The 13,660-nt window shown below is 51.4% G+C and overlaps 1 protein-coding gene across 1 annotated transcript; it reads left to right on the plus strand.

Moving 5' to 3' along the window:
- Positions 1 to 12,299: 12,299 nt before the first annotated feature.
- On the plus strand, positions 12,300 to 13,183 carry NFILZ (NFIL3 like basic leucine zipper). The gene has a single exon (XM_045548187.1). The coding sequence runs from the start codon at positions 12,310 to 12,312 to the stop codon at positions 13,162 to 13,164; it is 855 nt and encodes a 284-aa protein (XP_045404143.1). The 5' UTR covers positions 12,300 to 12,309; the 3' UTR covers positions 13,165 to 13,183.
- Positions 13,184 to 13,660: the final 477 nt, after the last annotated feature.

Below are 13,660 nucleotides of genomic sequence, written 5' to 3' on the forward strand. Positions count from 1 at the left end.
TGTCGCTGGCCGTTCACCGGCTGTAGCCTGTCGCACTGCTTGAGTGAAGTGCAGGCTCCGTGCACCTCTGCGAAGCATTAATAATGTCTTTGGTCCTCCTGGGTGACGACGCCCGTGTGTGTGTGTGTGTGTGGGGGGGGCAGCAGTGGGGGAACCTGAGGGGTGTCTGGAGGTCTCCAAAGAGGATGCTTCAGGGACCAGGGAGAGTCTGGCTGTTGTGTGGCTCCAGGGGGTCGTTATTCTTGGGGCCTGCTGTAGGAGAGGGCTGGAGAGTCCAGCTCTGTTCTGGGATCTGGAGGTTAGTGGATTCCAGCTGCCATGTGCAGCGTGTCTGTCCTTAGGATTTGTCGGGGTCTGACTAATGTGGGCGTCCAGGTGTTGTAAAAATTTGGGGGTAGTCCTGGGGGCTCTGCTGTTGCATGAGTCTGGCTCCTCTGCCCCTCTGGGGTGGTTACTATTATTACTATTATTATTATTATTATTTTAGAGACAGGGTCTCGCTCTCTCACCCAGGCTGGAGTGCAGTGACGTCATCACAGCTCACTGCAGCCTCCAACTCCTGGGCTCAAGTGATCCTCCTGCCTCGGCCTCCCGAGTAGCTGGGATGGCAGGTGTGAGCCATTGCACTCAGCCTCGGGGGTGGTTTCGTCAGTGCGGGGAGGTCTGGCCCCAGTGGGGAGCGTCCCTGGGGGACATGGGTGATTGCTGTCATCTGCAAGGGGCTGATGGGGGCTCTGGCTGCTGTAGGGTCCTGTTGTTCCAGGGTTCATAGTTGGGGACCAACGTGATCGTGTGAGGTCCCAGTTGCCACAGAGATCGGGAGTATTTGTTGCAGGCAAATCGGTGGTTACCGACTTTCAGCCGCTGTTTGCTGGGGTCTGACTGTGGTGTGTGGGGTTGTATTGAGTGGGTTACTGGCAATCTCCTCTTTCTCCCTCTCTCTTTCTGTAAGTCTGTCTCCATCTCTACCTCTTTTTCTCTGTCCTTCCATGCTGTACTTTCATTCAAACGTTTGTCGGGCAGTGACTACTGTGTGGCCAGCACCTGGGCTCTGCAGCCTGCGGGGGGCACTGGGCCCTGCTCAGATGACAAGAGGAGGTGAGACACCCCTTCCCTTCCCCACCACCTCTGGTCAACACTGAGGGTGAGAATCATCACTTCACTTGGACCAAAACGGCTGGATGTTTGTGTCTCAGAGACCACACCCTGGCCAGGCCTCATTCCCCAAACTTCAAGGCTCAGGCTGCTGAGGTTGGGGGCCAGGATTGGGGACATTGGCAGGCCTGGGGGTCTTGGGTGGGTTCAGGGACTCTCCCCTAGTGGGGAGGAACAGAGAGGGTTACAGGCATCAGGAAAGGGGACCAGCCCTGCAGATATTTATGGGGAGGGCATTCTGGGCTGTGCAAAGGCCTTGAGGCAGGCCGTGCCTGGCGTGCCAGGAGAACAGGGAGGAGGCCCATGTGGCAGGAACAGAGGGTCCCAGAGGTAGCTGGTGAGTTCAGAGGTACAGCCACCACTTCTGAGCCAGCAGCACCTGGGCCCAGGCCAACCTGGGGTGCACAGCTTTCTAATGAGCTCCTATGTGGGCACTTCCCTTAAAGCAGGGGTTCTATACCACATACTATTGACATTTGGTGGCCAGATGGCATTTTGTCCTGGGGGGCTGTGCTGTATATTATAGGATGTTTAAGCAGCAGCTCCAGCCTCTACTCACCAGATGCCAGTAGCACCCTGCACGTCGTGATAACCAAACCCATCTCCAGACGTGCACAAATATCCCCTGGGTTTAGAACTGCTTCATTCAACAAGCATTTATCAAGCACCTACTATGTGCCAGGCCCTTGTGGTGGGGATAGAACAGGCAGAAAACACAGGCACTGGCGTCATGAAAGAGAGACGTTAGTCAAAGAATTACGGTGATAGTAAATGCTAAGAAGCAGATACACTTGGTGTTCAGTAAGTGCTCATTAGGGGCACCTGACCTACCCTGGGGGTTCCTAGAGGGCTTCCTCAAGAAGTTGTGATCAAAGGATGAGAAAGAAGAGACCAGGGGAAGGGAGGAAGAGCTGTCCCGGCAGGAGGGCTGCATGTGCAAAGGTTCTGTGGTGAGTTGGGGTGGGTGGAAGGCCAGCGCAGCTACAGTGGGGCCGGGACCAGCTCTGGACCTCGACGGCCCTAGGGGTGGGGAGAGGGAGTGTGGCCTTGATCTGCTGAAGGTTTTAAGCAGGAAAGTGGCATAATCTGATTTTTGTGGTGAAAAGATCTCTCCGGCAGATAGTGTCTGTAAAGTGCTTAGCACAGGCGGTGCCAGGCACCCAGAAAGGGCTTGGATGATGCCAATGGGCTATTTCGGGGACTCAGAGAGATCACAGGTCCCATCCCTTCTCTCTGGGTCCTCAGGGAAGCAGCTCTGGCCTGTCCCCAGGAATCATGATGTTTTCCAGGCTTGGGGCAGGGGGGCTGGAAAAGCTGGACGTTCCTCTTTTGAGCATAGTTTCTAAGATGAGGGAGGGACAGCCATCCCTGGGGTGCGGGGCAGGGCTCTGAGGGCCGGAAGCTGCTCTGCTCGGTGCGCTCCCTGGGACCATTTCACCGAGGGGAGAACTGAGGCCCTGGGACTCATGGGCACTGAGTCCGGAACTGCAATGCCGGCCACATGCTCTGCCTCATTAGGAGGCCCCAGAGGAGTGGCGTCTCGGCCTCGAAGGCATTTTGGGGACCTGCTCACAGCTCTTGTCCCATCTCAGGCTTGAGAGTGCAGGCTCTGGGCTCCAGCTGCCCATGTCCCAAACCCACCTGAGGACTAGCTGTGTGACTATGGGCAAGTCACTACCCCTCTCTGAGCCTCTGCTTCCTCCATGGCAAAAAAAAAAAAAAAAAAAGAGGTGTGGTGCCTCCCAGGGACACTGCGAGAATTAAAAATCATTGTTTATATTCATTCATTAAACAACTAGTTATTAAACACCTACTGTGTGCCAGGTGCTGTCCTAGGACACAGAGGGGCTGGCATTCTAGTGGTGGAGACAGACTTCAAGCATATCAATCAGTCAATAATTAAAAAGTAAGGAAGTTCATCTACGGTGTCTCAAATGACAGGCTTTCCCCACCACCCCACTTTGATGGCTGAATAATATTCCACTGTGAATATACATCACATTTTCTTTATTGTTTTCATCCATTCGTGGGTACCTAGGCTGTTCCCATGTCGACTATTGTGAATAATGCTGCAACCAACAGGGGAGTGCAGAGAGCTCTTCCCAGCGATTGCAATATGTGCTGCGTTTGAGATCAGCCTGATCCAAGCATCCCACCTGGTAAACCTATGTCCTACACGTAGACGTAACTGCAGACGTCTGTCAAAACATCACTTCGTGCCTTGGAAATACACAAGGGCTGTGTGGAAAGTATCCCAGCCACTGGTGGTAGAATCAAGGTCTCTATCTGGCTGGATACTTTCCAGATGGTATGTGTGATTGTTATTTGTCAATTAAAAATGTTAAAAAAATGAAAATAAAATAAAGGAAGGAAGTGATAGTGTCCTGAATACACACAAGGCAGGGTAAGAAGGAGAGATAATAAGTGTGTGTGTGTGTGTGTGTGGGGGTGGCTATTTAGCCTGGGTGTCAGGGCAGGCCTCGCAGAGAAGGTGACATGAGGAGAGACCTGAAGGAGGTGAGGGAGGAGCAATGTGAGTATGTGAGGAACAGCATTTCAGATGGAGGGAACAGCCCATGCAAAAGCCTTGAGGCAGGACTGTACTTGGTGTGTTGCAGGCACAGCAAGGAGGCCTGTGTGGCTGGAGTAGAGTGAGGAGGGGGAGAGAGAAAGGAGGGGAGGGCAGGGAGAGGCGACCACAGCAGTCCAGGTGAGCTGTAAGGGGGACCCAGGAGGCAGTGACAGGTGGAAGAATTTTAGATTTTTTTTTAAAGAGACAGAGTCACTCTGTCACCCAGACTGGAGTGCAGTGGTGTCATCACAGCTCACTGCAACCTCCATCTCCTGGTTCAAGCGATCCTTCTGCCTTAGCCTCCTGAGTACCTGGGACTACAGGTGCCACCACCAGTCTGGCTAATTTTTTCTATTTTTAGTAGAGAGAGTGTCTTACTCTTGCTCAGGCTGGTCTTGAACTCCTGAGATCAAGCGATCCTCCTGCCTTGGCCTCCCAGAGTGCTAGGATTACAGGTGTGAGCCACTGCACCCGGCCCATTGGGTGGCGCTTAATAATTGTCCTTCAGAGGATCCTGGCCCAGCCCCTGGGGCCAGGAGGGAATCCAGGGCCTCTCTCTTTTGGGGGATTGGTGCAGTCTGGGCTGAAGAAGGACCCGTCTGGCCAGGGACTGAGAGGTGAATTTCCATCAGGTGATATGGTCTTGTCACTAGATCAGACACCCTGAGCCCTTGAGTGTGTTTTCCTGGAGCTTGGGGAGCCCAAGAACTGAACACCTATTGCATTTGCAGACAAAGCATGCACCTGGGTTAACTGTTCGGCCTTTGTGCCAACCTTGTGCCCATTGGACAGTTGAAAAAAGTGAGGCTCAGAGAAGAGAAGAGGCGCTTCCCCGAGGGTGTCATGGGCAGAGCAGGGATTGGATTCCTGCCCAGCCCCACTTCCTGCCTGTCAGCTTGTTCCTGGCACCCAGAACTCCAGCTGGGCTTGTGGGCTGGGCACAGGAGGTACCAACGGCTTCCGGCCTCTCCCCTGAGCCCCAGGAGGGGGCTGAGGTGAGGGGGCGGGCCGGCCACAGGTCCCAGCGTGCCTTGCATTGAGATCTGCTTTCCCACGAAGCTTCTCGGTTTTAGAGATCGGTTTCGTTGGGGGCTTTTATGAGGCAGAGCCCCGAGGTCCCACTGGGCTCCTGGGAACCCCGAGAGAGTGTAGCCTCTGCAACCCTTCTGGGAACCCGGCTGAGCTGTCCCGGGGCCGTGGGAACAGCCCCCTGTGGGTCCTCTGTCCCCCCTGGGCAGCCTTCTGAGTCAGAGGAGAACCAGTGTGGAACAGCTTGCGGTGGAAGGAAGGCAGCCTCTCCATCCTGGCCCCCCTCTTGTTTATTAATGCCCACCAAAGAGTATCTGCTGCAAAATGGGCACTAAATCACTGGGAAGGCAGGATTACTTGACTAGTGACGCCGACTTAATCAGCCAGCCTCTGTCACTGCCTGCCCCAGAGCAGGCACGATGCATTCACGAAGGACCCAGGGCGGTAAGGTGAAAAGATGCAGGGGCCAACTGAGTGAGTTCCCACTCAACAAATCTGATATGTTACACCTGTTGCTAAACATCCACCTTGCCCCACCCAAAGACCAACACTAGGTCTGGACATAGTATCCTACTGGAAGGAAATAAATCAGTTTACTTGGTGGCATGGAGATTACATTAGACTCCTTTCTACCCTGAAAAGGCCAACAGTTAATTTTTAGTGGAAATAATATATATATCTCAGGTATAAGTTTGCCTTTTATGCACCACAATTTAAGAGCTTAAAAAGCACTGGATCCAGGCAGGAGGGGTGGAGAAAACAGAGTGATAGACCTAGAGAAGTAGTTTCCAACCTTTTCCTTGCATACCTCCCATGATGGGCAGCTCGTTACCTATCAAGGCAACCTCTGCTGGGTTAGCAAGACAGAATTCTTAGAAGATTCTTTCAGATGCTGTCTCAAACCCGTACCTCCCCTACCCCACTGTGGTTCAGCCTCCTGGGACCACACAGAGCACACCCTATCCTTCAAATATTTCCCACATTCTATATTTATTTGAGTGCCTGTTCTGCAGATCTGTGCACACAGGGGGCAGACTCAGAGTGATGGTGGAATCCTACTGGGTCCTGGGAACTTACAAGAGGCTCCTGGCCTACCTGGTAGGAGTCAAGCTGGTGGCCTTCCTGTAGGAGGTAACATCTAATGCGGGGATGAGGGGATAATATCCTTTTAGGAATGGAAGTAGGTCTAAGTGGCTGGAGTGGTGTGTTTGAGGAGGGATATGGGGGCTGCTGAGGCCAGAAAAAAGAAAGGGGGAAACTCCAAGTAGGGACTTAGGTAGGAGGGACGCAATACCCTCCTACAACTTCGTTTCATATGATTGCATTTCCAGGAAACAATTTATACCCCCACCTTCTAGGTACACAAGTGCCCATCTCACTGCATCCTCGCCAGCACTGGGCTTTTAAAAAAATCTTTGCCCATTTCAGGGGGAAAAATGGGTATCTCGTGTAAACAAAAACAAACGAACATTTCTCTTGAAAATGACAAGGGTAAACAATTTCTCCAGATGGGCCTTGGCCTCGCAAATGCCACCTCTTGCCTGCAAGTGCTAAAAAGGCTTACCCCCACTGGAGAGTTTGTGGTCACTTCTAACTCCCCTCCTAGAGCAAATGGAAAGCTTGTGGGCTGCCCTCTGGCCGCATGGGTGGGGAATTTGAGAGGCAGCTTACACTCCTTTCCTTTGATTTATTAATACCTTTTTTTTTTTCCCTCCTCATTTTTTTTTGTCCTTTCAAAGTTTTAAATTTCTCTTTCCTCTGTTGGCCCTGGGTTTCCAAGTAACTGTCACTTTGTCTTCACCTGGGGTATCTTAGAGCTCAAGGCAGAGGGTTGGCAAGCCCCAGGAAGACCACACTGAGACGCTGGGTGTCTTATACACACCTTTTCATTTAATTCTAAAAAAAAGTCTGCATGTGATGGTATTCTCCAACCCATTTTATAGATGAGGGGCTGAGGTTCAGAGAAACTAAGTCACCAACTTGGCATCCCACGGCCAGTGTTGGTTGTTTCTTTTAGATTAACTCAATCAACTCCTTTTCTGACATTAAGATTTTTTTTCTTTTCTTTTTTTTTTTTTTTGAGACAGAGTCTCGCTCTATAACCCAGGCTAGAGTGAGTGCCGTGGCATCATCATAGCTCACTGCAACCTCAAACTCCTGGGCTCAAGCGATCCTCCTGCCTCGGCCTCTCGAGTAGCTGGGACTAAAGTTGAGCACCACCATGTCTGGCTAATTTTTTCTACTTTTAGTAGAGATGGGGTCTCACTCTTGCTTAGGCTGGTCTCGAACTCCTGAGCTCAAGATATCCTCCTGCCTCGGCGCCCCCAAAGTGTTGGGATTACAGGTGTGAACCACTGCGCCCAGCCTGACATTAAGATTTAATTCAATTCTGATTTGGGGGGAGACTGGCCATTTCTCTGTAGCCACTGTTCCCCACCCCCCCCATCAGGGGATGGAAGGAAGCCCCATTCCTCATTAGAGAGGGGCCGTGGAGTCCAGCTCAGCATCCACCTTACGATGCAGAGAAAGAAAAGAAAACAGGAAAGAGGGAGGGGAAGCCACAGAAAACCCTTAGAGGGCTGCAAGTGGCCCCAAGGCCGGGCTCCTGAGCTAGACCTTCGTTCCGGGCTGCTTCACTCTGGGCTCCAGGTCCTAGTTCTGTCTCTACCACCTAAATCCCATGTGAGCTTGGTAAGTCCTTTACCAGGACTGGGTCTTAATTTTTCCTTCTATAGTCAGCCCATCTCTCAAGTTTTCTAGCAACTATAGTCAGCCCTCAGTAGCTGCAGGGATTGCAGGACCTTCCTTGGATACCAAAATCCAGGGATGCTCAAATCCCTGGTAGAAAATGGTATAGTATTTGCATATAATCTGTGCACATTCTCTCATATATTTATTTATTTTTTTGAGACAGAGTCTCTGTCTCTGTTGCCCAGGCTGGAGTGCCGTGGTGTCATCATAGCTCACTGTAGCTTCAAATTCCTGAGCTCAACGATCCTCCCACCAGCTGGGACTACAGGCATGCACCACCACGCCTGGCTAATTTTTCTATTTTTTGTAGAGACAGGATCTGGCTCTTGCTCAGGCTGGTCTCAAGCTCCTGGCCTCAAGTGATTCTCCTGCCTCTGCCTCCTAAAGTGCTGGGAATACAGGCGTGAGCCACCGGGCCCAGCCAGCCATCTTGAATGGAAGTCTGATGTCATCATCTGTGAATGGATACAGTTGTGTTGGGTGATCTCTGAAGGTTCTCATAGGTATTTTCAACACAGATAACACGGGGTTTGGCAGCAAAACTCTAGTGGGAGAGGATTCTAACAATAATAACAACATAATAATAATAACAAATTAAAAATAGCCAAGTGGGTCATTTACTATTAGTAGGTACCAGTACTTAACACATATAACCTCTGTTCTTTCCATAACCCATGAGGTAGGTACTACTATTCTCATTTTATAGGTGAGTATTGGAAGCCCATAGAGCTGACCTGACTTGCCCAAACAAATTCAGCCAGGAAAGAGAATTTGAACCTGGTAAAAGCAGGTGCCCTTAACACATTGACCGCCACACTAGAAAAAAAAAATTTTTTCCCTTGGAGCCACGGTGTTTTATCACGAAAATAGAATAAAAACTTCGAAAACAAAACGACGCTTTCTAATTTAATGAAAAATTTGTTATTTTTTTATTGTTTTCTGTGCATGAGTTATATGCAACTTGAAAAATAGTTCTTATGACTCCCAAGGTGAAGATATGTGTGAGTTATGTATGCTTCTCAAGGCCCCGGGCTCAAAAGTAGTGTGAGTTAAATACAACTCACGTGGCAGTTAATGTGTTAACTTTGCCCGTTCTGTCACATCCCAACAAAGTGGGTGCTAATCTCAGCCTTGCCCTGTTGTTAGCTGTGTGGCTTTTGGACTCCTTTTTTTCCTCTGTGGAGATGAACCTCCACCCTTCGGAGGGGATACCTAAACTCAAAACTGTGTCCTCAGTGGCAGAAGTGGAAATTTCTGGAAGTTTAACCTGGTATGTTAGAAAAGGTTTGCACTCTGGAGAGTGTTGCACCTGGATTCTGGCTGTACTACCTCAGGCAGAGGTCGTGACAGAGGGTGACTTTAGAGGGGGTGAGCTCCCTGTCACACGAGGGAACCAAGCAGAAGTTTGATTGCACTGGTCAGGGAGGCTGTGGGGCTGTTGAGGCTGAGGTGGAGTTGGCCTGGGCCATCTCTGAGGCAGCCTTTTGTTCCTGTTTCCTCATCCCCCTCCGGCCCCAGTCTCATTGCCCTCCATAAGCACTTTTGTGACCACAGGAAGGCCCAGCCCAGCTCTCACTGTGTTTCCTCTAAATAAACACGGGCAGCAGAGCTATCTGCTGCCCCATCTCCCTCTGGGTTCCTGTGGAGGTGTGGGGGGCAGTGGTTAGGGGGGCTCAGGCCAAGCCACAGAGAGGAGGGACTCAGGCCACAGTGAGACTAGCCTTCCCCTTCCTCCCTGGCTTGGTGTGAGAGCTCACTGCCCCAGAGCCGCTCCGGCCTGTCCCTCCTTGGTCTACCATCCCACACTTGGCCTTCTTACTTAGGCATCTGCTGGCTCCAGCTTGGCGTTTGACGATCCCCGGGCTGTGTCACCTTCCCTTTCCAGCCCAGCTCTGGTCTGGTCATCTTGGGGATTGCCTGCTGGCCCTGTCCTCTCTCCCGAGAGCCAAGGTGGTGCATTCCGAACGCTGGCCCCGGGGCCCTGGCATGTGCTGACTGAGGTGTCAAAAAGCTCCGTGAACTTGGACACCTGAGCCAAGTTGTGTTCTTAGCCTGGCTGCCAGGAACAAAGCCCAGGGATGGCCACAGGCGAGTGCAAACCCAGGGCGCCCCACCTGGCACCTGCAGATGCTTCCTCAGCCCATGTGATGTGGGCAGGTGTGAGGCTGCCAGCCGCTGCAGCAAGCGGCAGCAGGTGGAGAGGTGGCCCAGATGCCTGTCAGGCCTCAGAGTGGGTGCTGCAATCGGGCACTGGGGTCTCCCAAGTGGCTAGGATTTCCCAGAGGGGATCCAGGGCACAGATGTTGGACACCCTCCAGTGACTAGGTGTTCTCACTGATTTGGGTGACTGCAGAACCTCACAAGGCTTTTATTATCTTTTTTATTTTTGGATGGAGTCTTGCTCTGTTGCTCCAGGTAGAGTGCAGTGGAGTCATCATAGCTCTCTGCAGCCTCAAACTGCTGGGCTCAAGCGATCCTCCCATCTCAGCCTCCCGAGTAGCTGAGACTACAGGTGCACACCACCATGCCTGGCTACTTTTCCTATTTTTAGTAGAGATAGGATCTTCCTGTTGCTCAGGCTGGTTTTGAACTCCTGAGCTCAAGCGATCTTCCTGCCTCAGCCTCCCACAGTGTTAGGATTACAGGTCTGAGCCACTGTGCCTGACCAAGGCTTTTATTTTTCATTCTTCAAGCCCAACCAAGATTTCCAGACATGGAGGTCTCTTGAACACATGATCAGACCATGTGGTGCAGCTGAATCGACTCACACATTAGGCAGATTTGGGTTCAAATCTTAGCCCTGCCACTGACTTACCGTGTGACTTGGGCAGATAAAAAGACCTTCTCTGGGCCTATTTCCTTCTCTTTCATTATTTCACTCTTATGTTTTCCATGAGACTGGGGGCTTTGTGAAGGCAGCGAGGCAGTTTGATTTTCCTCTTTTGTCCCAGTGTTCACTTTAGGACCTGGCACGGTGTCGTATGAATGAATGAATAAATATGCACTCCAGGTGTTTTGTAAAGTATAAATATTTTGGGGGCAGATAAGTTTGAGAACCTCTAAGTCAAACAAAACTAACATTGGTTTTTTCTTTGCAGGACTTCTCAGAGCCTTTAATGTACTTTGTGATTTTCCCTGAAGGAATAAGGAATAAGGTATGCAGTATTTCTCAAATATCTTTTTTTTTGTTGTTTTTGTTTTTTTTGGCAGAACACCCTCATCACTGGGGTTCCTGAGAACATACTTTGGGAAATGTGGACTTAGGATCATGGTCAGAGTGATATAACACTTTCTCTTGTAGAGGTTACAGTCATGGGGTGTTCAGAATAAAGATGCCAGCCCTCAATGTCCCCTCTTCCTTGAAGTTCTTCTGAATTCTTAGGTGGAACCCTTTCATCTTGCTGCAGTTTTTCTGTCCACTTGTTTTGTATCAAAATCATAGAAGGTGCTGACATCACCATCCGGGTCACAGGGAACCAAGATCTTTGTGTTAGAATATTCAGGAAAACCAATAGAGGAAACTTGGCTAAGGCAAAGGAGGTGATACCCCATCCTTGGGACATCCCTGGGACACTGGGCATCGTTTCTGGCTCCACCCTGGGAGTTGGGAATCTAATATTATAACTTTGATTCTCTTCTCTGTCCTAAGGTTAGGAACCTTAACACTCAGGTTCTTCAACACTAGGCACATGGGAGGTTCTCAAGAATTGCTTTCTTTTTAGTTGGATGAATGGACCCATGAATGAACACATAGATGAATGAATGGATTTGTGGAAGGATGGCTGACACTTAGGAAGGATATTTGTATGAATAAAAGAATGGGTAGATGGATGGAACCAATGTATGAATCTATGGATGAAAAGATACCTAATAAAGGAATAATATTATTTAATAAATGACTCTATCACTGAATGAATGAACAATTGGATGGATGGATGGATGAATGGATGGGAGAGTGAGTGGTAGATGTGATGGTTGATTGTACAATTAGATGGGGAGATGGGTGAATGTTCGAGTGGATGGATGGAAAATAAGATGGTGGGTGGGTGAATGAATGGATAAATGGATGGATGGTGAGTTGGTTGGGTGGGTGGGTAGAGGGATGGACAAATGTATAGTTGACTGAGTAGATGGGTGATTGGATGATCTGATGAATGGGTGGGTAGTTGGATGGATGGATGGATGGATGGATGGGTAGATGGATAGATGGATGGATGGATGAACGGGTAGATGGATGGATGGCTGGCTGGATGGATGGGTAGGTGCAAAATTCTGGCCATAGATCGAGGAGATCTTGGGGTATGATCTGGGCACTGCTCAGGTGAGTAGCAGTTTATTTTCTGACCTCTACTTGGCCCAGTTTAACTCTGTGGACACACATTGTCTCTGTCTAGGTCCAGCCTTCCTTCTCTCTCCCTCTGGGCCTCCAAGAATCTTGCCCTGGAGCTCTGATTGAACTGAGCCCTTGGTCTATCTGCTGACCTTCTCAGTGGTAAGGAGAATGCCCCCGGAAGGAGCCCGTGTCCTCCTGAGGGTATAGGGCTGAACCAGCTCTCTGGGGTGACTGTGGTCTGCTCTTAAGTCTCTCCCAGCCAAGCAGCTGCTCCTCACTGGGCACCAAACCATCCCTTCAGCTCCACTTTCCCTTTACTGATCCCCTCTCTGTCTGCACCCTGCTCTCCAGCCCAATTCCCACTCCACCTGCCCCCTCCATTGGTGGTGGTGGAGACACAGGCTGGATTAGAGGGAAGGGTCATCCACTCCAAGACCTCTCTCTTCTTCCCCAGGTCCCCTAAGCAGCTATGGATGTGGGTCTCTTGGACCTGCCAGACGCATCTCAGGGTCGTGGCAAGACCTTGTGGGGGGCTCGGGGCAGGGGCCCTGCCATGCGTCGGCAGCGGGAGTTCATGCCGGAAGAGAAGAAGGACACGGTTTACTGGGAGAAGCGGAGGAAGAACAATGAGGCGGCCAAGAGATCCCGGGAAAAGCGGCGTCTCAACGATGCGGCCATTGAGGACAGGCTGGCCGCACTGATGGAGGAGAACACCCTGCTCAGGGCTGAGCTGCGGGCGCTCAAGCTTCACTTTGGCCCCCTGCAGCCCACGGGTGGCCCCCGGGCTTTGCCCCTGCAGACTCTGCTATGGGAATCCCCCTGGACTGGGGACCCCCGCCCTGGGGCTGAATCGCTCTCGCTCTTGTCTGCCTCCCACACCTGCTTCTTAAGGCCATGTTCCCTGGATGCTGGGCTTTCAGGATGCCGGAGCTGTCTGCTGGCTCCCAGGTGGACTGGCCTAGCTGTGTCCCCCAGGTCCCCCCAGGACCCTGCATCCCCTGTCCCCAACAGAATTGACATGGCCTTGCAGACTGCCCTGCCAGCCACCCTCTTCAGCTATCACCTCTTGGATAGGCATGTGGGGCCCAGACCAGAGCTCAGGCCCTGCTGGGGGCTGTGGTCACCCATGCTCCCCAGATGCCAGGCCTCAGGGCCCTCGGGTGTGTTGCTGACACCCACTGCTGACCCCATGGGGCTGCCTCCCAGGGTGACCTGCTCTGTCCCAGGGAATAGTCCTGAGGGTCTGACTCAGCCCTCTCTGCCCCACAAACTGCGCATTAAGTCCCAAGCCTCCAGAAGAGAGGGTGGCCGGGGCACCCTCTGAGGGCTTTCCCTGGGCAGGGCCAGGCCTGCAAGGGTGTGGTTGGGGATGAGTGTGGGTTTATCTGGGGAATGAGGGGCTTGGCCTTGGGCAAGGCCTGTAGGAAGGAGGGGGTGGTCCCCTGGCTGGGAGGGTCCACTTTTCAGTTCCAGGCCAGGCCTCTAGGAGGAGGGGATGGGGTCCCACCTTGGATTCTACCATGGTTCATGCCCTGCCCTAAAATCTATGCTTTGGGTTGTCACTTTTTCCCTTTCTTTCTTCTTTCTGTCTTTCCATCCATCCATTCATCTGTTCATCCATCCATCTATTCATCCATCCTTCCTACTATCCATCCATCCATCCATCCATCCATCCTTCCATCCATCCACCTGTTCACCCATCTGTCCATCCAACCATCCATCTATTCATCCATTCTTCATATTTTTATCTACCCATCCATCCATCCTTCCACCCAACCATCTACCCATCCACCTGTTCACCCATCTGTCCATCCATCCAT

The sequence above is a fragment of the Lemur catta genome, chromosome 1, assembly GCF_020740605.2.
Source record: "Lemur catta isolate mLemCat1 chromosome 1, mLemCat1.pri, whole genome shotgun sequence".
In the NCBI taxonomy this organism is placed as follows: domain Eukaryota; kingdom Metazoa; phylum Chordata; class Mammalia; order Primates; family Lemuridae; genus Lemur; species Lemur catta.